At 48.9% G+C, this 22,353-nt stretch overlaps 1 protein-coding gene, 3 non-coding genes and 1 pseudogene across 4 annotated transcripts in view; all 5 read right to left on the minus strand.

The window, feature by feature from the left end:
• Positions 1-3,850: 3,850 nt before the first annotated feature.
• Positions 3,851-3,943, minus strand: LOC127297754 (small nucleolar RNA snR60/Z15/Z230/Z193/J17). The gene has a single exon (XR_007849444.1). It is a non-coding gene; the product is annotated as a small nucleolar RNA snR60/Z15/Z230/Z193/J17 (small nucleolar RNA).
• A 137-nt stretch (positions 3,944-4,080) lies between these two features.
• LOC127297709 (small nucleolar RNA Z118/Z121/Z120) lies at positions 4,081-4,193 on the minus strand. Its single transcript, XR_007849401.1, has one exon. It is a non-coding gene; the product is annotated as a small nucleolar RNA Z118/Z121/Z120 (small nucleolar RNA).
• A 4,193-nt stretch (positions 4,194-8,386) lies between these two features.
• Positions 8,387-8,485, minus strand: LOC127297713 (small nucleolar RNA Z118/Z121/Z120; annotated as a pseudogene).
• Positions 8,486-12,990: 4,505 nt separating this feature from the next.
• Positions 12,991-13,099, minus strand: LOC127297711 (small nucleolar RNA Z118/Z121/Z120). Its single transcript, XR_007849403.1, has one exon. It is a non-coding gene; the product is annotated as a small nucleolar RNA Z118/Z121/Z120 (small nucleolar RNA).
• Positions 13,100-18,848: 5,749 nt separating this feature from the next.
• The window catches only part of LOC139839039 (uncharacterized), a 47,774-nt gene continuing 44,269 nt past the window's right edge, over positions 18,849-22,353 (minus strand). The window contains exon 3 of the mRNA XM_071829083.1: positions 18,849-18,946. Coding sequence (XP_071685184.1) covers positions 18,849-18,946 — 98 coding nt within the window. The remainder of the gene's footprint in view (positions 18,947-22,353) is intronic.

A 22,353-nucleotide genomic window follows, 5' to 3' on the forward strand; every position in this document is an offset into this window, starting at 1 on the left:
CGAGTGCATCACTCGGATGCGCTCCGACAACGGCAACAGCCCCTCAAGCCACTCCGGTAGCCAGTAGTAGGCTGCGTGACTGCGATTAACCCCGTCTGTAGCAGGCCACGCGACAGCGAGTGGGTACAACCGTCGTAGTTTTAGGTTAACTGGACTAACCATCTCTGTAAAGATGGACCTTTTGGCCAATCAATAGTAATGAGGAACTGTTTTGCTTACCTTTGTCACTGCCCACAAACGCAGTCACTCGGTGCAACCGCGTAGCGTCCGTCTCCGCGGACAGCCTAGTCACTATGGGGTAGGGTAGATGCATTTTTTGATCGGGCGGTTGCAAACGGACGCGTGCCAACCCCCCCCCCCCCCCCCCCCCCCGTGCTCATTTCTGGTGTGGCGTGGTCGGGCCGTCCTCCTGCCGCCGCACCATCGTTTAGCTGCCGCTCCGTTGTGTGTCATCACACCGCCGCTGGATGGAGCGCCTACACAGAGGGGTGGATCTAGGAGGGAAGGAAGACGGTGATTATTCATGGCTGCCATCGTTAATTTAAATGAGAATATAATAATAAAATCATGTTATATTTAGAAACATTTCTTCATATACCATACACATATTTGAAATCTTTTTCTTTTCTTAAAATCAAATCAAGCTTAATCTTGGTTCATAAAATGCCTTGCAAGCACGGCACTACTTGTTGACTTCATATGAATACTTAACAAACGAGTTGTAAGCATGTGTTGAACACTTCGGAGAGTATAACCAATGAATACATTTTAGCAAATAGTTTGCACCGTTGTGAGGCAGCCTACCGAAGGATAAAGTTTTAGTCGAAAAGGCACAAATAGCTTCTGCATTGCAACCAGATTAATATTAATTAAATCAAAAATATTAAGATTCGCACATGTTCTCTCTGAATATATGATTAGATGTATAATCAATGAATGATCATTTTTTTAGAGCGACCTTACTTAGATACTTTCCCCGTGGTTAAACACATCGAACAAAATAATACAATCCGTAGAATACTAATAAATAATAATTAATGAGAACAACTTGGCGGATGGTTTCCACATTTCAAAAGAGTAATTAGGTACACAAAAAAGTCAATGGGTTAGCTCGGATATTAGTCTCGAATTGGATAATACACACGCGAGGGTTAGAATCATTGATCAAATACCGTCCTTGCATAATCATCAGAACAAACCGCATACCATCGACTAAACAGATCATCCACAACACGATAGTGTAGAACGGTCGATACTCCATACGAACTCCATCCCCGCTGCAGTAGAAAATCAAGTACATGATTAGGGGCTGCATCGACTAAACATGGACTCTACAGCTCATGCATTCGAAGATGATGCTATTTTCTACGAATTGCATCCACCTAGACGTGGTGGCGGTGTACTCACCCTTCCTATTGTACAACCGATTCCTAGCAAGCAAAGCACGTTACATCTTCCGAGACCTCCCATCCCTAAATCCACATCCACAGTGGGCAAATCCGATGAAACAAGTTTGGGTAACACAATCTAACCGGATAAGCAAGCATAACGATGTCACTAGCACACAAGATGGTACCATCGGAGTGGAAACCAATTGTGCCTTGCAGGTGCAGTCCAATCGAATCTTAGGAGGTTCAAGCTAGGTGCGGGTAGAATTGAATAGTTCGTAGAAGATGGGGGAGGTGGATGAGCAGTGGAGGGAGTGGTGCCGGATTTTATACTACTCCATAAGTAGTTGTTAGCAAAAAAAAAATTGAGATGTAGTTGCAAGAATATTGATGTGGCTTTAAGAACCCACCGGCTCTTCACCTTGGCGTGTGCGTCCTAGAGAAGTGTGAATACAAATAAATTTTAATTCACCTTAAACCTAAACTATACGTCGGAGTCATAGGGGATGACGATGATGGTGGTGTCATTTACCCATGTGCGCATGTCAGCCTTTTATCCTAGCCAGTCATCATGCTAGCACCGGTAGGAAATAGCTCATAGACGTAAAAAAAATTTAGTAACGACACAACTTAAAAATGTCATGCCGCCGGTATTTGGCCATAATACCGGTGGTGGCATACCGGATTTCCATACTCTCCCAGTACGTATTGCACTCTTGACGACGTGTGTCATAACTATAACGCCGCCAATATGGTTGACCATCCAAAATCTGCGTCTTCCTATGTCGCCTAGCGAGGCAATCTCTACCACCCGCGGACGTGCTCCACCATTGGAACATGGCAGTATGGCACATCAGAGCGCATGCGCTATTGTGGGCAGCCACTCATGGGTGCACTCGTTGTTGGAGTGCAACATGGCACGCAGCGTATGAGCATTAGCACCAGAGGATATCACAGAGCTCATCAACAATATTCAGGAGCCACACACAATGATCCTGCATCTCTTCAGCGGGAAGTCATGTTTCATCAGAAGGCCTATTGAAGAGGACACTAGAAACCCATCCACCCGACGGCCAAGAGAGCTCGCACAAATAAGCATTCATCGCATCAAACAAAAATTGGAAATCAAATCCAGAAGACCAGAAACACCGAGGGCACTATTTGTTTTTCTCGATCAAGGAGCATAGCCCCAGCCTCTGCATCCAAAGGATGCACACAGCTTTCTTTTTTATTAAATTATTCGTAATGCCTTATAAGGGGAATACAAAGATCAACTCGAAGTCTCCTTCCTAGCGACAACTCGTAATACCTATGATGAAGGGGGACCATGAACAAGGCCATACTCGCTGACGGTACACCAACACACATCATCCAAAAAGCAAAACCCTGAGGGTGTGCCATTGCGCACGTCACAGAGTTCGCAACCTCCATCTATCTCAAACCCATCTCCAAGACAAATCAATGCATTGACCGTGCCAGGCCTACTGTCGATGTCACCATAACACCAAACAGCTCCACCATCCTGCCCGCGTCCAGTAGTCCTCGCCCGTCTTCGATACCCCGTAGCTCCACGCCGCCAAGAATCATCGACGACAATGTGGTAGATGAACACCACTCCACCAAAACCACCTCCATCCAGCCGCTGCTCCAAAAACGATGCCCCAAAAGGTAGCACGACGCAGGGAACGCTGTCATCGTCCGATCCTGGCTGGATCTAGAGTTTCCCCCGGAGCAGCACGAGTGAGTTCCCGTGGACTGCGAAACGATGCCTTCAAGAAGGAAGCGACACTTAACGCCGCCATCGCCCGCCAATCTTGACACGGTTTTCACCAATAGCCGCGAGTCCCCAACTCGGCGAGAGCAAACGGAGAGGCTAGCAAAGATGATGCCTTCGCAAGGGAACAACGCCAATAGCCGCCATCATCCGCCAAGAACGAAGTCAAGGCGCGGTGTTCGCCGGTGGCCCCTTCGCCGCTAGCTCATCGTCGACTATATCTTCATTGCCGGGGTAGAGGATCTCGTGATCCGCCACCGCAGCAACCAGCCGACCTCCTCCGGCGAAGAACAAGGCCGCCTCCGCCGTTGAACTCAAGGCTCCTGCCCCGGGCGACCTCGTGTCACGGGAGAAGCCCGAGACCATCTCCACGCACCGGTGAGAGGTCGGAGGGGATGGCCCAGACAATGGGGCCTGGCCGCCGCCCACCACCAGCCCCTGTCGGCGTGCTGCGGGGGGAGCCGACGGGAGGAGGGAGTCTGCAGCGCCAGGCCGCCGCCGCCCATCCATCCACGCCGACCGGTCGCAGCGTCGAGGAGGAGGGAACTCGTCCGCCGTCCACTGCGCTACAGCGAGGGCACTATTTGTTAACTCCTAAATTGATAATGCCCAAAAAAAGATGACGGTGAAGCGGAACAAATCAAAGGATACACAAAAAATGTTTATTTCTCCAGAAAAGATTTGTGGTAATGACCGTCAGATAGAAGGGAAACACTATTTTGTTCAACTAATCATGATTTGATCAACTGAACTATGTATTTGTGATCAACATTCGACCTAGACAAACCGATTGCTTCATAGAAAAATGAATTAGTTTAGGCAACGAATTTATTTTAAGTTGGACATGTTCAAAAAAATAGCAGAAGCACAGCAGCAGCCTCACAAGCGTATTGGTAGTTGTTCATTACAGAATGCACAAGTTTGCTCAGAATTAATATATGATCAGTTAAGGATCTATAATCAATGAAGGATCACCTTTTCAAGAGTTACCTTACTCAGATAACGTTCTTGTAGATTCATCACAGCAAATCGTTAGTTCTGCTCGTTATTGAAAGATAAATAACATGGAAAAAAAGATGGAGGTCTACTCTGAAAACACGAACAACTAGTGAATTGCTTTTATAATCAATGAAGGATCACCTTTTCTGATAAGCCGAAGGCCAAAAGTCGGGATGGCTACCCTTGGCGTACTCCGACGGCTACCCTCGGCGTACTCCGGGACATTGGCGTAGCCCTGGACACGTATCCCTCCAAAGCCAGGCCATGACGGTGTTGTCACATCGTTAAAGCTACGCCGAGGGCTGCCCTAGGCATAGCCTCCTCCCCTTGATGGAAAACACTGCCACCGGTAAGCCTTCTGCCAACGGGCCGCTTTCAGGTGGGCTTGCGGCACGCGCGGCCGGACATTGTCCGTGTAGCGTCCGGCCCGACATGTCGGTTTCCCAAATTTGGGGTGCGAATGGGTCACAACGAACGGGTTGGTCCATTTACGTCGCCCCGCTGGAGCATGCGCGGGCGGTCCGTCTGTCCGTATGCCCCGCTAGAGATGCCCTAACATGTCAGCTCACGTAAGTCTGTCCGGATGAATCTCGGTATTGCCCCGGTCCTAAAATATAAGGCAAATTTTTTCGCCAGGTTTTTGATTCATAAGTTTTATCACTAATATATATACATAATCATATAGTTTCAGAAAGTATAAAAAATGTCGTTGCTTTCGTCCTACAAATCTCATTCATTTGATATATATTTATATAAACAATATCCTTGTTGGGCTCGCATAGTGTCAAACAACCAGAAACAATTGTACACTGTCTGCAGCTCAATCAAATAATTTCTGCGAGGGCATAACTGGAACAATTAAACAGATATGTTTGCCAAGAACGTTTCTGAAACCGAACAAATGATGGAGAATTTGGGATCAACACAACACATGCTATCTGCATGTCAATAACTGGATAAACTTACGTGGTGCGAAAATTGAAAATTCTGATATGGTAGAAAATGGATTGTTTCTTAGTAAGAAAAAGCTGGCGCTGAAAAGTGGTTAAAATGATCCAACTGAATTTTTTGCATGTCCTCTATTTCAAAACTTGCAGAAAAAGCACTAGCATAAGGGTTGTACTGTGCTGAATATTGACGTCGTTGCATTCGGAGCAAAAACAGATATCGCACATCAGGAATACACAAACTGAAACTTTCATTTGTTACAGTTAAAAGTAGATATACAGCTATCTAAAAAATCGATACACAGCCAAGAAAACCGTGCACAGTTAAACACCATAGTCCACATGTGCAGCAAGCACACCCCAGGTAGACAAACATGTCAATTACACTGTCATCCTTCAGATGGCGATGACCCTGCATCTCTCCAGTGGGAAGTCATGCTCCATCAGCCGCCGTGCTCAGCCCTCTGCCGAGCATCACTCATTGGTCTCGTTAACCCACATCATCAGCTTCGTGCCGAGGGACTGGTCAAGCATGTAGAGTGTGCCGTGGTCCTGGACAACTGTCGGACCAGACCAGAATAGGGCAATCTCGTCTGTTCAGACCATTGTGAAGCGACCTACTGAAGGATACGTTTTTATTCAAAAAGAACAACACTTGCAGTCAGATTAATATTTGTTTTTTTTTTAAACGGAGGCAAAAGCTTTGCCTCATTCATTAATTAAAAAGAGAGTGCACAGTTTTTAGGAGAAAACCGTACGAAAACCTACAACAACAGGGTTAAGCCCATACAAGCAGCACACCTACAGAGACCCGAACAACAGAGCCACACCCTCTCTAGCCAACAGAAGAGACCACAAAGCAACATGAACAAACACTCCAAATACGACACTCCAACACCACGCCGACAAAGATAGGCCATGACAATGGGGTCACCCGTCAATCAACTGCGGATCCAGGGTAGGCTGCAACCAAGGTGGCGAGAAAATCGCAAACCTCTCTGGCGACGACAGCTCCTGGCACATCACCACTAGGAACCACATGCTTGCCGGACTCAGGCGATAGTGAGACTGTGGCATCAATAACATCACTCTTCTCAAAACCAATATCAGGCGTGGTTTGCAGCATCGGAGCCAAGATCCCGTCTATACCCTCGCTCTCAGAGGCCGCCGGCACAACAGGCAACAGCGACTGGCAGGGACTGCCACGAGGAGAGAAACAACCGTAGATATCCTCCTCCTCAACAACAGATGACATCTGCTCAACGGAGCCAAGAGGAAGCGAAGCCTGCACGGTGGTGAGTTCCTTCCCACTAGAAGAATATGCCTCAGTTCGCTCCAAGGAATCACCAACATGTGCCAGCAACAGCATGAGCCTTGCCACCTCCTCACGAAGGGGGCGAGACGCCTCCTCGACCAACTGAGTGAGCTCCATGCGCAACAAGGAAAACTGGCACTGAAAGCGAGAGTCCAAACTGGTGTTGACATTGCACTCCTCACAGCACCTAGGAGAGGGTCTTGGGTGCGATGATACAGGCGACGACGAGCGGCACACGACCTCAGCCCAACTCCGGGGCATCGAGGGACGACGAGGCTGAGCGGACGGAGAGCGGCTCCGCTGGCACAGAGAACAATCATCCGAAGGACGAGCACAAGAGTCTGGGGAGCGAGAACGAGCGGCTGGAAAGCGTGCACGACAGAAACGCTCGCGGTGACCAGGACGACGACAACGGATGCATCTGAACGGCTCACGGCATGTGTTGACGTGATGGTCACGCCCGAGGCACCGGAAGCATCTTCCACGAGCCCAACGCTTGAAGGCGAGACTACGTTCGAGGCCATCCTTCTGAAGCAACGACGACGGCTCACCGACGGGACGGCCGCCCCGACCCACATGTACCAAGCCTTCCTCGTCCCCAAGAGCGACATCAGCAGCAGAGAGGCTGCCACAGGGCTCCGCAGGCACCTCCATCACATGGCGCACATCAGTGGTGTCACGAACTGAGCGAGAAACAACATCTTTGGAGGAGGCCAACAGCAACTGTGGAGCCAATTTTACATGGTCGACATCCTCACCGAAGCCCAAGGAATCCTGAAGCAAACTCGGGGCCGGCAGCACATCTTCAGCAGGAACCTCGTCATGGCCACCCGATGCAACCGTCGACAACAACAAGGACCCAAGCCCCTCGATCAACACGGCAGGGTCGTAGAGAAGCCCATCGAGACGGCGAGGTCCGGTTGAAGGAGCAGTTGGCGCTGAAGAGTTGGAGTTGGATGCCTGCATGTCCACGGACTGGCACGGCTTGGGACACTCGAGCACAGCCTCCACCAACTGGTGAGCTGAGAGGGAGCAGTGTAGCTGTTCCGCAGGGATCAACGCTTCAAGAGGAGCTGCCACCAATCCTTCGAGAAGCGCTGCCGGCTGTCCATCAGCAGGAGTGAGGCAGCAGCCCACCGGAAGGAGAGAACGCGGCGGAGCCGGCTGAAACAGCCGGCCGGAGGTGGCAGAGGCGGTGGGCTGGACGGCAAGAGAGGCCTCGGTCGCAGGCCTGGACCGAGGAGATCGCCGCATCCTTCCACCAATGGCAGGGTCGGACCTCATGTGGGCGAGCATCGCAACAGCAGCGAGTGCGGCAGCGGGCGCAGCAATAAGCTGGCGCGGAGGCGCGTCCAGGATGAGCCCACTGGCTTCCCGAAGCGCCGCGTCTTGGATGCAGTCGGCAGCCACAGGAGGTGTCGGAAATACAGGCTCAGTCGGAGTTGTAGACGGAGCGCCGACGCACATGCCGCTGACGTGGGTAGAGGTCGCGTCGAGGGTGCCGGAACCGGTGGCGGCGACCGCAGCGGAGTTCAGACGGAGGAGGTCGGCCCGGCGGCGGCGCGCACGCACCAGCCTCGGGCGGGGTCGCGAGAGCCCCATCGCATACCTGTCGCGGAGGTCGGTGTGGAGCTTGCCGTGGACTCCCGCAGCACGGCTGCAGCAACTCGCCGCAAACTACATACCTGTGCCGAACTGGTCGAGAAGAAGGAGCACAGCAGCCCTGACTTTGCTGTCGGATGGGCCGACTGAAGGGGCAAAGGGAAGAGCACGCGGAGGGGAACCTGGATCTGAGTCCGGTGCGAGCGGAGCTAGCCGGAGCAGAGAGATCAGGGCGGCGGCGGCTGCGAGCACACCCGACGACGAGCAGGGTCGCGAGACCTCATCCCCTCGTTTCCCCTTCTTCACTGAGCCGGTATTCTCAGATTAATATTTGAAATTTCAAAAAAATAAGATTTGTGCCTGATCGCTTAGGATATATGATCAGATTATGATGCAATGCAGGACCATTTTTAAAGCCACCTTACTCATATACCGTCATTTTGATTTATCACAGCAAACAAAACAAAACAATGTGTGGCATACTAATAAATAATCGATGAAGACAGCTTGGCAAATGGTCTGCACATTCCAAAAGATTAGGCATAAAGAAAAAGTCAGAACATATGAGTTAGCTCAGATATTAGTCTCAGATTGGGCAATACCAAAGCGAGAGTTCATTTTTTTAATAAATAGTAGGCCTAGCCCCACGTTAAATTAATAACGCTGACAACGGCAAATACAAACGTGCTTACACATAACTTAGAGGCAACCGACAACACAAGCAACATAGAAGATAAACACAAGGGCACAGCTTGAGGCACCAATGCCACAACTCGACACTACAGACTAAAAACTATGGGGTACACATCAAAGGAGGAAGCACCTAGCAACAGGCCATCGTCCGCTTCAGCCAACACATCAGAGCCCGTACTTCGTCGTCTTCACCTCCGGAAGGGACCCCATGTCCCTCGCCTTGGCTCGAAGAGCGCCGACCCCTCCGGAGGCGAAAGAGTTCACCCTAGAACACCGGGGAGCACCAGAAGCATGCTGCCAGGAAGAACCCACTAGAGACGCTGCAGGAACTCCACCAACCGATCACCACCACCAAAGCTTCAATCACCATAGCAGGCCACAGTTGTTGGATGAAGACGCACCAAAGCCGAAACGACTGGAGTCGCCACGGCCACCTCCGGCGAATCGCTCAACAACTATCCCTTTAGTCCCCAAGATGGCGCCTCCAGGAAGGTGAACGACATCGCAACTCCGCCGTCATTCGAAAGGGGAACCAGGGCCTTCACCCAAGACGGGGAGGGGTAGTGAAGGACGATACCTCGACGAGGCCTTCAAGAAGGAGCACGGCGCCCGCAGCATCATCACCGTCGTGGCCAGCACCGCTGGCCAAGGATTTCCCTCGATACCTGCCCGCACCGAACCAACCCACCTTGCACCTGGACCGACGGAGACCGCCCAGCTAGCACCAGATCAGGCAGGGGAGGAGCAAATCCGGCCAGAAGAGGCTTCGAGCTTCAGATCTGGGACCAGGGCCGGCGGCTCAGCCCGGCCTGACCTTCGGCCACCACCTCCTCGCCGCCCGTACGACCGAGGGAGGGGGAGGGCACGGACCACGGATGCCATCCACCGCCGAATCGACGCCGTCCACCCCACCCGGGGCCGCCACCCCGGCGCTCCAAAGCCCTCCGCGCGAGGCAGCGCGGCGATATCCCTGCCGCCACCTTCCTCGGTGTCGCACGGGCTTGCCCGGCAGCCCCTCTGGTGGCGGCGAGGCTGGGGGGGGAGGGGTAGGGGGGAGGCGGAGCTAGGGTTTTGCCCCCGATGTCACCCCAAGCGGAGCGACACGGGAGGCGGGGGGTAATTCCCCAGGCGAGAGTTAGAACTACTATCGCTCATATTCCGTCCTTAAATAGTCATCACAATAAACTTCAAATCATCGACTAAACAGAGAAACTACAACGCAATAGTGCAGGGCTGTCGATACTCCGTACGAACCACATCCAGGTGGATGAGAAAATAAGGTACGCAATCAGCATCAGAATCGAGTAAACATCGACGCTACTCGCAAAAAGGTCGCTACTGCGAATTGCATCCAGCTACACAAGGTAGCAATGTACTCGGTGTTCGTGCTGCACAACCGATTCGTACTAAGCAAAGCACGCTACATCTTCTGAGACCTCCCATCCCTAAATCCGCATCCACCGCGGGCAAATCCGATAAACGAGTTTGGGAAACACATTCTAAACGGACCAACACGTATTACGATGTCACTAATGCGTAATACGGTATACCATGGGAATGGAAACCAGTCGCACGTCACGTCGCACCTAGGTGTGTGCCCAACGGATCTCAGGAGTTTTGAGCTTTGGAGCGAAAAGAGACAAAAGGTTCGTAGAAGAGGGGGAAGTGATTTCGCATGGATGGGCCGTGGAAGAGGGCGTGGCGCCGGATTTTGTACTACCTCGTAAGTAGTTGCTAGGAAAAAAACTGAGATGTAGTAGTTGCTAGCAATATTGATGTGGTTTTAAGATTCCACCAGCTCTTCATTATGGTGTGTGCGTCCTATAGAATTGGCATAGAACAATTTAGAGTTTTTCCAATTGTGTTCCCAAACCGCCTCCTGCAAAAGCGTCGGATTGGGGATGCTGCACCATGGTGTCGCGCTTGGGGGAGTCCATTCCCAGTCGTGTTCCCCAAACATAGCCCTCAAACTTTGTTTTATTTAAAGTAAATACTTTATTCATGATTTTTGAAATGCTTTGTCGCTTTTACATGAAAAAAAAACCATTGAAATGGTCGACAAAGAACATCCAAAAACCTTGGCAATGCGTCAAAAGAGGGCATAAAAACATAGACTAGAGGTCCCCTGGAGTGGACGAGAAAGAAAGAATTTTTTCTCGGAGCAACCCCCAGGTTCCAGACCCAGGAGTTCACTTTCCCGTATGAGCATTCGGTACATATATAAGTCAGTAGAAGCACTCGCCTTCTTCTCCGCCATCATCGATGTCGTCGCATGAGTCGTAGTGGTAGTGCATGCGGAAAAACTCGGCGTCGAACACCTTGGTTCTTATCTCGTCGTCGCCATCATAGTGGAAGTTCACCAAAAAGTCGGCCTCCAGATTTTCGGCGCGGGCGAACTTCTCCAACCCGATATGGAGGTAGATCTTCCCTTTCCTGTTGAACAAGACCTCTATGGGCCACCAGCGAAAGCCATTGCTTGCTTCCTGCAGGTACACCCCAGCTGGCTCCCGGCCGGCGAGAAATTCCGCGAACTTGTTCGAGAGCTTCTTCTTCTTGAAAGGGTCGTTGCTGATGAGGACGGTGAACTCTAAGTACGTGTCATGGAGGCATTCCGTCTCATCTTCCTCAGGCGACGAAAAGCGTGCAGGAGACAGCGAGTGTGCTGCACGGCCGACCCTGCCCCTGCCATGGCCGGGGCGGCCGCGTCCACGACCATGCGCGTCCTCTCAGCGGACAGTTGAACTTGCCTTGGAGTGCGTTTCTAGAATGTTGGGTGGCATCGTGACAGCGCTAGATTTGAGTGCAAATGGCGATGAGCGAGCACCCCATTTTATACACCAGAGGTAGGCGAGGGGGTAGTGGCGCTTATTAAAATGCTGGCATGCAGGACAAGTTGTGACGAGATGTCTCCCTGCGCGTCTAGGGAAATTGCAACGTCGTTCGCAGAAATTTATTTTCCTTGGCCAGAGGTGGGGAACGGGTGAGCGGAAACTCTGTGTGGATGACACGGCTGGCCCTCCACTCGTCACATCGCTTTTAATTGCGGCTGGTGCCCCCGCACCGTCCCTAGCGGGGACGGGCTCAGGGCGCCGACCGCCGTATTGAGCTGCGCTGGATTGAAAAGGGCTTTGGGATGCGGAGCTAAATGCAGTTAAAGTCTGGCGTACTCTAAATCCCTTTAGGTGACTGTTTATGGGACGCTACTGGAGTTAGGGGACAACGTTGGTGTGAATGCAACCAAATTTCAATTCACATTAAACCTATACTACACGTCCGAATCGTATGGGACGATGGCAATGGTGGCGTCCTCCTTTACCTGCGTGCGCATGACCACCGTTTATCCCGGCCATAGGCTGGCACTAGTAGGAAATAGCTTATAGACATGAAAAAATAGTATCGGCACAGGTTAAAAATGTCACGCCGTCGATATTTGGCCAAAATATGGGTGGCACTATAGTCGGTGTGCGGCTCAACTATTACGCCGCCAACCATTACGTAATCTGTACCAACTGCGGACGAACCTTGCTAAACATAGCGCCTACGCGATTAGTCGTATGGGCATGAGCACCAAATCAACAAATCAAAGGATACACGAAAAATGTTTATTTCTCCAGATAAGATTTGAAATACTATGCACTTGTGGCGTGGCGAGTGTGTCGTCGTCCGTTTTTATTTCTCCAGATAAGATTTGAAATACTATGCACCGGGGACTTTCTCCAGATAACAATTTCTCCAGATAGTTTTTAGGAGAAAACCATGCGAAAACTATACAAAGACACCACGGGGACTTTCGCGTGGCGAGTGTGTCGTTGTCCGTTTGTATCAGCAGTGTGTTCGAGTGGGTTTGTTCTTGCCCCGTGGTGTCTTTGTATGGTTTTCGCAAGGAGTACCTTTTCAAAAGCTACCTTACTCAGCGTTCTTGCAGATTCATCACAGCAAACCGGTAGTTGTGCTCGTTATTGAAAGGTAAATACATGCCAAAAAAGATGGCAGTCTGCTCTAAAAACACGAACAACTAGTGAGTTGATTTTCATTTCAGAAATGCATGTGTCTTCTAAAAACACATGATCAGATTAGGATGTATAATTCGAAGGAGGCCAAGAGCTACCTTACTCAGATACTACCCTTGTGATTCATCGCAGCAAACATGTAAGCAAGGGGAACTTACTGAACCAATGAATTAACTGTCACCAAATATTTCAAGCAGAGCACCATTGTGGAGCACTCACTGAAGGTTAAACTTTTAAGTGGAAAAGCACGGACATGTGATCATGTTTGCTCAGAATAAATGGTCAGATTAGGATGCATAATCACCGAAGAAGGCCTTTTTCAAGAGCGACCTTACTCAGATACCGCCCTTGCGATTCATCACAGGCTCACAACAAACGAGCAAGAACAAAACTCATAGCATCTGTTCAGTAGTAGTAAACCAAATAACCAATAAACACTTCAAAAACTCTTAGCAATTCTAGCAGAAATCAAGGGAATTTTCTAATATATTAGTCTCGGATCGGGAATAGTCACGCCAAAGGGTAGATCCATCGCTCAGATTCAAAATCATCATTGCAAGCCTAAAACTACTAGCTCAGCCGCCACGTCGACTAAACAACTTTAGGGCATCTCTACCAGCCCGTAAAAGGGCCAAAACCGAAAAATAACCGCCAGTTTTCGGGTTCGGGCTAAAAAATGGCGCAGATCAGTGACCGAAAACGAGCCAAAACCGAAAAAAAGTTTTCAGGCCGAGACTGAAAACCCAACTCGCCCTGTATTTGTAGGGGCTGAAAGAGCGAACTGAACGCGAACCCCTACTCGTGGCGCGCTGAAATTTCAGCTCGAGCTAACTGCTTCCGCTAGTAGAGTCGCCGGAATCCAACTAAATTCGCCGGAATCCAACCAAATTCCGACGAGCTCACGACGGCGTGGGGCGGCGTGGGGCGAGCGGAGCGAACGGGCTGGCCGAGAGGGCTGGCCGAGGCGGAGCGAGGCGAGGCTGGCCGAGAGCGCGAGCGAAGCGAGGAAGCGGCGAAGCGGGCGGAGCTAGCATGGTGCGAAGCGAGGAGGCGGGGCGAAGCGGCCGGCGCGGGTCGAAGCGGGCGGCCGCGAGCGTGGCTCGACGAGCGAACGAAGCGAAGTAGGACGGGAGCGAAGCGGCGGCGAAGCGCGACAAGCGCAGGCGGGCCAGCGAAGCGGGCGCGCAGCGTGCGACCAGTGGTCGGGCGTGGCCAGCAGCGCGGGCGCAGCAGGCGAAGCGGCAGCGTCTGGCGAAGCGCAAGCAGCGGCGTCTAGGCGCAGCAGCGCGGCAGCGCGAGCGGAGGCGGGTTGGGGCCGATGTGCTGTTGCTGCCTTGGCCGGCCGGGAGAGCTTTCAGGGAAAGAAGTCTATATAACCCCCACAAATTTCAGAGTCTGGACACAGCACCCCCTCAAGTTTAAACTGGCACATTTAACCCCCCAAACTTTGCAAAACCGGACAAATTACCCCCTAGGCTGTTTTGCACGGCGGTTTTGCGGATGTGGACTGTGGTGGACCTGCCGATCACTTGACTTATACTGCCATTTAACCTTAGGACCCATACGTCAGTGTGATGAACCGGTTCTCTCCTGTTTTATTTTGTCTCATCTTTTGCACGGTGACTGCGACCGGGGGCGGCGCTCATAACTGCGCGGCCCTGCATGCTAGGAGGCCGACGACTGGCGCAACCCAAACCATCCGCTTGTCCGCCCTCCGCCGTGCTAGTTGAACTTACCGGGACGACGCCACCAATTAAGCCGGTTAGCTCTGGGTGGGGACAGCGCTTACATGGCGTTGGTGCTGGAGCCGTCGTCGACTGCGGCGTCGCCGACGAGGCGGTGCAGGCGGCGCACCTCGCGCGGTGAGCGTCCAGCTGCTCCGCCTGTTCGTACTTCTTACTTCTTAGTCAAGCGATGCCTGCATGGGTTGTCCTTGCGTCACCATGTGCTCACAGTGTCCAGAATAAACCTGAGTTAGTAGCTCAGCTGTTTGCTTTGGTAAGGTTCCTATACACGCGAGCACACACATACACTGCTCAGCTGATTTCGATCCATCTAGCGGCGGCATCATCCAGCAGCAGCAGGCATACTTGCATATAGCGGAAGCGCATGGGGCCATGGGCTGATGACCAGGCGAGTCGTGGCCAGTACATCGACAGCCCGCGGACAGAGCTACAGTGGCATACAACGGCATGCACGGCAGGTCCTGCGGCGGTGCACGTGGAGCTGGAGATGCCGACGCGGGTGTGCGGGTTCGCGCCTCCATGCGTACCACGGATCACAACTTCACAAGAGAGAGAAGCGAGCCGGTGCAAAACCGCTTGCCACATATGTAAAACAACCAGCCAAAACTGCTTAAGTCAGGGCTAGGGGGTCATTTGCCCGGTTTTGCAAAGTTTGGGGGGTTAAGTGCGCCAGTTCAAACTTGAGGGGGTGCGTCCAAAATCTAAAACTTGTGGGGGTTATATGGACTTCTTTCAGCTTTCAGGGAAGAAGATGATAGGGAAGAAGAAGACAGGGATAAAAAGAAATATAGGAAAAAAAGGAAAAAGCCTGACATGTGGACTTTTTGGTATATTTAGGGAATATGCTTTTTTGCAGTTTTCGTTTACAGTCTCTGTTCTGCGCCAGCTATTTATCGACCCGTAAACACGAGTTCGGTGAACTGAACTTCGGGTTTTCAGTTTGCGTTTTTACGGGCTCTGTTAAAGATGCTCTTAGGCACAACGAAGAATGTTGATATTCTGTTTGCTGGTGGGTGGTGTAAACTTCGCCCGACTATATGTGGAGTTTAGCGGCAGCAAAGCACTAACCAATAGAGACACGCTACAACATTCGTCTATTAGAGAAGGTCAGAGAGCGCATAATCTAGCAATTCTATACTCTGCAAACAAAACTCAGCCAATGCGATCCCCCTTAGCGAAGAGGTACTAACAAGGCACTCACACAATTGACAATTTTATTTTCATATCCATTGTAGTAGGGCTATCTTACTACGCAAGTATTTAGCAAATTATTATCGGCAAGATTAGGTGTAAGTTGTTCTATGATCGAGTTAAACAGCTCCAAGCCGTCCATAACCGTGGACACGGCTTTACGAAAATATTTACCCTGCAGGGGTGCACCAATGTTATCATACACGCATGCTCGAACCCGCTTAATTACGGCGGAGTCTCACAACAAGACCGTTCCCAGATCAACAAGAACGCCTAGGGGGGCCACCCGACTAAGCTACCCGTAACGAATTTCGGCCGTACTCCGAAGCGGACTCAGGGTTTGCGTCGGCGGCTAGGCGTGCAAACCACACGCTTCGCTAAATGTCCCGCAAGGTACAGTACAGAATGTAAACACCCGAAGGCAACAGTAAGTAAAACATGGCATACATGGCATAGGCAAATAAAACCAAGGTTGTGGCCCCCTTTTCAACAGACTTGAGAAATATGTAATGGGTGATGGGGGTCCCGATAAATCCTCCCACGAGTGGTTAGCGCGCTCAGTCTTAAAACAGATAACAAGAATTCGGGTCCTAGGGGACACAAGCGAGACAAAAATCCGATGCTTTCGCAAAGGGGCTCACCGATGCCTCTGCGTATTATTATCCCTTAGCAATTTTTAGTTGTAGCAAAAGTTATCAACATCATTTTCAAAAAGGTAGTACATGTGTCAACTTCCCAACAAGATATCCCGAACATTTCGAGATATCAACAAAACCCTAAACTCGCCTACAACTCGCAAAGCTGGCAAATAACAAACATCAGGTAGGGCGAGGAGGTGTATCTCGGTAATATAGGGTAATAGGTGGAATAGGACACGTGACACAACAGAATAGCAACATACGGACAGCAATATATAAAAAGAGCATGTAAATGTTAAATATGTGAAGAGGTGGGATCGCCTGTCAGATCAGAGGTAGAAGCACCGACATGATCCTCCTGGGGGTGCTCGTACTCCTGCTCGTACTGCTCTGCGTCGGTGTCTACTCGAGAAAAACCAAATAGCACATACAAGAAAAGTAATAGCACAAATCAATACAAGTAAATGCAATGCGCAATATGATGCATGATGACATGGCAAGATTAAGTGGGGTGCTCATAATTCACATGAAATGATAAGCACCCTCATATATACTTTAATTCAATTTGCAAGTTTTATCTTGCACTTTCCATTTTTCAAATTCAACAAACTTAATATGTTTGAGTATCAGAAAAATATGTAATTTCCAAATATAAACTTTGTTTCAATTTTTGAATAAATAAAATTTGCCAATAATTCAATTTGGGTAATTCAAAATGCAAACTTGCATAATTCATATCTTTGAAACTACAACTCCAAATTCAATAATTTTTATATCTAAATGCATCAGAAAAGTGAGAGGAATTCAAATCTAGCATCATCAAGTTTTATCTTGGACAATTCATAGATGATGCCAATGATGCATGATGATTTGAGTTTGACAAGATACGGCGTTCATACAAGGTAAGGTGTGGAACTGGGTTAACTGAAATTTTAACACTTGCAACTGAAACTGTGACAGTTGCAGACGGTTTTACGCACGAATTTTAAAGCGTAGATCCAGTGAGATCTGGGCAGGCTCAGAGGAAGATCTAGACACGTTGAGAACGAGGAATGTGCCAGGAGTAGGTTGGTGGTGGAATTGGCACAAAAGGTGCACTGTGGCGACGCCGATCATCATCGGAAAAAGAGGCCGTGGCGGAGATGTGGAGCAGCAACAAAACTGCAACGTCACGGGGGTTTTTGCGTCGATGTTGGCGACGAATCCAAGCCTCGTCTTGGGGTGATGCCAACATCAAAGTTTGTCCTGGTGGTGCTACGCATCTAAGGGAAGCAACGGCGCGTGCTCTCGTGGCCGGAGTCGCCGGCGGCATTCGTCGGAAAAAGGCACCGTGAAGCAGACAAAAAGGGACACTTTTTTCGTTTTTCGTTTTCGATCTTGTCTCTCTGTTTTCAACTTGAACCAGAGATGCGGGGCACATGCAGGGGGGAAGAAGGGGCTCTTGCTCACCCTGGGGTTGGCTTCGAGGTGGAGGTGTCGGAGAAGTGGCCAAAGACGAAGAAGAAAGAGGTGGTCTCGCGGCAGGGAGGTGGACGAAGACGTCGAGGAAGATCTTGGCGTCTCGTGCTCCGTGAAGAAGACGAGGGCGACGAGGAGATCGACGTGGACCGATTCCCTCGCTCAGGTAGGGTGGATGGCGGCCATGGCGACGACGGCAGTGGTAGACTGTGTGGTTCCTCTCGGGTAGGGTTTGTCCAGGGAAGGAGGAGAAGGTGGCTGCGGCTGGTAGGAGGGAGAATGAGCTAGGGTTTGGAGGGCTGCTGGTGCTTATAAATGTAGGGATTCGTTGCATAGAAAATAAAAATTTCCTACCGCGAGAACGCAATCCAAGCCAAGATGCAATCTAGAAGACGGGAGCAACGAGGGGATGATCGAGATTCACCCTTGAAAATTTCCAAAGCCTACAAGATGAGGCTCTTGTTGCTGCGGTAGACGATCACTTGCCGCTTGCAAAAGCACGTAGAAGATCTTGATCACGGTGCCACAATCGGGCAGCACCTCCGTACTCGGTCACACGTTCGGTGTTGATGAAGATGACGTCCTTCTCCCCGTTCCAGCGGGCAGCGGAAGTAGTAGCTCCTTGATAACCCACAAGTATAGGGGATCGCGGCAGTCTTCGAGGGAAGTAAAACCCAAATTTATTGATTCGACACAAGGGGAGGTAAAGAATACTTATAACAATGTTAAGGAAATCGGTAATCGTTAACTGCTCGGCCGGCTTGGGAGTAGCGATTAATCGGAATTCGAACGATTAATTGATTTAATCGGTCGGCTATTAATCGGTGCAACCTACACAAATTTGCACTTAAAAAAATTTATATAAGAAAATAATAGTATATGAGCCTCTATATGTCTCTCCCTACTTCTCCAAAGCCTAAAATTCTAGAAAAACTTGTACGCTTCTCCTCCATAGCCTAATCTTTCAGGTCAGGACCGAATCAGGATCCACTAGCCGAAGCCACGTTCCTTCCTTCCAGTTCTTCTCCTCTCACCTCTGGAGTTTATATTCTCCCACCACCTACCTAGGGTACGACTCCTCTTACATCTCAACCACCTAACCTATTGAAGGCGTCCTCCAGTTCCTGGACGAGCTCCTCATGGTGATCGAGCTCCTGTAATCTGAGGTCTGGGAAACTATGAGTAACTGGTATGGGAGGGAAAGAAACTATTTGGCAACAGTGGAAATGAAGCTACTGGAGGCTGCAATCAAGCGGGAGCTTCGCAAAATATACTTTATTGGGGAGGGGTAGCGCCTGTATTAGCGATATGCATTGAAAATATTGTAACTTTTTTGACCAAGTGTGGTAGTTAATCGGGAAAATACCTAGTAATCGGACTTTCGGACAGATTAATCGGGCTAAATGATTAACACAAGAGATTAATGGTAATCGACACGGTCATGTCCCTAGTAGCGATTAATCGGCCTAGTTTTTGAACAGTGCTTATAAGCCTTAACAACTGAGTTGTCAATTCAACTACACCTGGAAAAGCACTAGTAACAGGGGTGATGTGAAAGCAGCAGTAATATAAGAGCAATAGTAACAGTAACACAGCAGTAATGGCACAGGAGCAATGGCACCAGAAAATAGTTGATACTACTCCCAATGACATATAGAACGAGTATATAATGATGAGAGATGGACCGGGGTTCCCAGCGATCTACACTAGTGGTAACTCTCCAATAACAAGTAACAAGTGTTGGGTGAACAAATTGCAGTTGGGCAATTGATAGGATTCAAAGCATTAAGACAGAACATCAAGATTATTAATTATGTAGGCATGTTTTCCATATATAGTCATACGTGCTCGCAATGAGAAACTTGTACAACATCTTTTGTCCTACCAGCCGGTGGCAGCCGGGCCTCTAGGGAATCTACTGGATATTAAGGTACTCCTTTTAATAGTGTACCGGAGCAAAGCATTAACACTCTGTGAAAACATGTGATCCTCATACCTACGCCTTCCCCTCCAGTTGTCCCAATTTCTGTCACTTTGGGGCCTTTGGTTCTGGACATAGACATGTGCATACAACTTGTAGATACAATCTAAGCAATAAGTATAGAGCTTAAATCTAAGATCATGCCACTCGGGCCCTAGTGACAAGCATTAAGCATAACAAGATTGCAGCAACAATAACTTCACAAACTTTATAGATAGACTAATCATAATGTATCATCCATCGGATCCCAACAAACACAACACCGATTACATCAGATGAATCTCAATCATGTAAGGCAGCTCATGAGATCATTGTATTGAAGTACATGGAGGAGAGAATACCAACTAGCTACTGCTAGAACCCGTAGTCCATGGGGGAACTACTCACGGAGCATGATGGAGGCGATGGCGTCGATGGAGATGGCTTCCGGGTGCACTTCCCCGTCCCGGCAGGGTGCCGGAACAGAGACTTCTGTCCCCCGAATTGGAGTTTCGCGATGGCGGTGGCGCCCCTGGAGTCTTTCTGGAGTTTCGTCAATTGGTATCGCGTTTTTAGGTCGAAATGGCTTATATAGGCGAAGAGACGGAGTCGGAGGGCGCCTGGGCCCCCCTCACACTAGGCCGGCGCGGCCAGGCCTGGGGCCGCGCCGCCATGTTGTGTGGTGGCCCCCTGGCCCCTCTCCGACTCTCCTTCGGTGTTCTGGATGCTTCCGGGAAAAATAAGATGTTTGGCGTTGATTTCATCCAATTCCGAGAATATTGCCCGAACAGCCTTTCTGGAACCAAAAACAGCAGAAAACAGGAACTGGCAATGTGGCATCTTGTTAATAGGTTAGTTCCGGAAAATGCATGAAATCATCATAAAGTGCAAGCAAAACATGTAAGTATTATCATAAAACAAGCATTTTGAATTGTTTAAAGGTAGCACATGAAGTATTTACTTGGAATGGCAGGAAATATCACATAGTAGGTAGGTATGGTGGACACACATGGCATAGGTTTTGGCTCAAGGTTTTGGATGCACGAGAAGCATTCCCTCTCAGTACAAGGCTTAGGCTAGCAAGGTTATTTGAAGCAAACACAAGTATGAACCAGTACAGTAAAACTTACATAAGAACATATTGCAAGCATTATAATACTCTACACTGTCTTCCTTGTTGCTCAAACACTTTACCAGAAAATATCTAGACCTTAAGAGAGACCAATCATGCAAACCAATTTCAACAAGCTCTACGGTAGTTCTCCACTAGTAGGTTTAAACTACATGGTGCAAGAACTTAATCATGATCTACTTGAGAGCTCAAAACAATTGCCAAGTGTCAAATTATCCAAGATAATATGAGGCATTATCTGTTTCCAACCAAATAACAATAAGTATTGTAGCTTCCAACTTTTATCATTGAACATTAAAAGTAAAACGAAGAACAAGTGTTCATATGAAAAAGCGGAGCGTGTCTCTCTCCCAAACAAGGATTGCTAGGATCCGATCTTATTCAAAAAAAACAAAACGAAAATAAACACAGACGCTCCAAGTAAAGCACATATGATGTGACCGAATAAAAATATAGTTTCAATAGAAGAAACCTGATAAGTTGATGAAGAAGGGAATGCCTTGGGCATCCCCAAGCTTAGACGCTTGAGTCTTCTTGAAATATGCAGGGACGAACCACGGGGGCATCCCCAAGCTTAGACTTTTCACTCTTCTTGATCATATATCATCCTCCTCTCTTGACCCTTGAAAACTTCCTTCACACCAAACTTCTTATGAACTTCATTAGAGGGGTTAGTACTCAAAAAATTTGAATCCACCTTGGTCCTGTAGTGACACATTGTAAGAACTCAATAAAACATTAGCTACAGCTCTCCACGTGTAGAAAGCCTTGCTTAAAGTCCACAAGAGACAATGCAAAAAACAGAGACAGAATCTGCCAAAACAGAACAGCCAGTAAAGACGAATTTTAAAGAGGTACTTCCGTTGCTCAAATCAGAAAACTCAAAACTAATGAAAGTTGCGTACATATCTGAAGAACGCGCACGTAAATTGGCAGATTTTTGTGAGTTACCTACAGAGAATATGACCAGAATTCGTGACAGATAGAAATCTGTTTCTGCGCAGAAATCCAAATCTAGCATCAACCTTCGATTAGAGGCTTCACTTGGCACAACATTGCAATAAAATAAAGATAAGGAGAGGTTGCTACAGTAGTAACAACTTCCAAAACACAACAAAACAGTAGCAAAATAAACACATGGGTTATCTCCCAAGAAGTGCTTTCTTTATAGCCATTAAGATGGGCACATCAATTTTAATGATGCACTCGCAAGAAATAAGAGTTGAAGCAAAAGAGAGCATCAAAAAGCAAATTCAAAACACATTTAAGTCTAACCCACTTCCTATGCATAGGAATCTTGTACACAAATAAACTCATGAAGAATAAAGTGGCAAGCATAAGAACATAAAACAAGAGTAGCTTCAAAATTTTAAGCATATAGAGAGGTGTTCTAGCACCATGAAAATTTCTACTACCATATTTTCCTCTCTCATAATAATTTTCAGTAGCTTCATGAATAAACTCAACAATATAACTATCACATAAAGCATTCTTTTCATGA

The sequence above is a fragment of the Lolium perenne genome, chromosome 4 (assembly GCF_019359855.2).
Source record: "Lolium perenne isolate Kyuss_39 chromosome 4, Kyuss_2.0, whole genome shotgun sequence".
Classification (NCBI taxonomy): domain Eukaryota; kingdom Viridiplantae; phylum Streptophyta; class Magnoliopsida; order Poales; family Poaceae; genus Lolium; species Lolium perenne.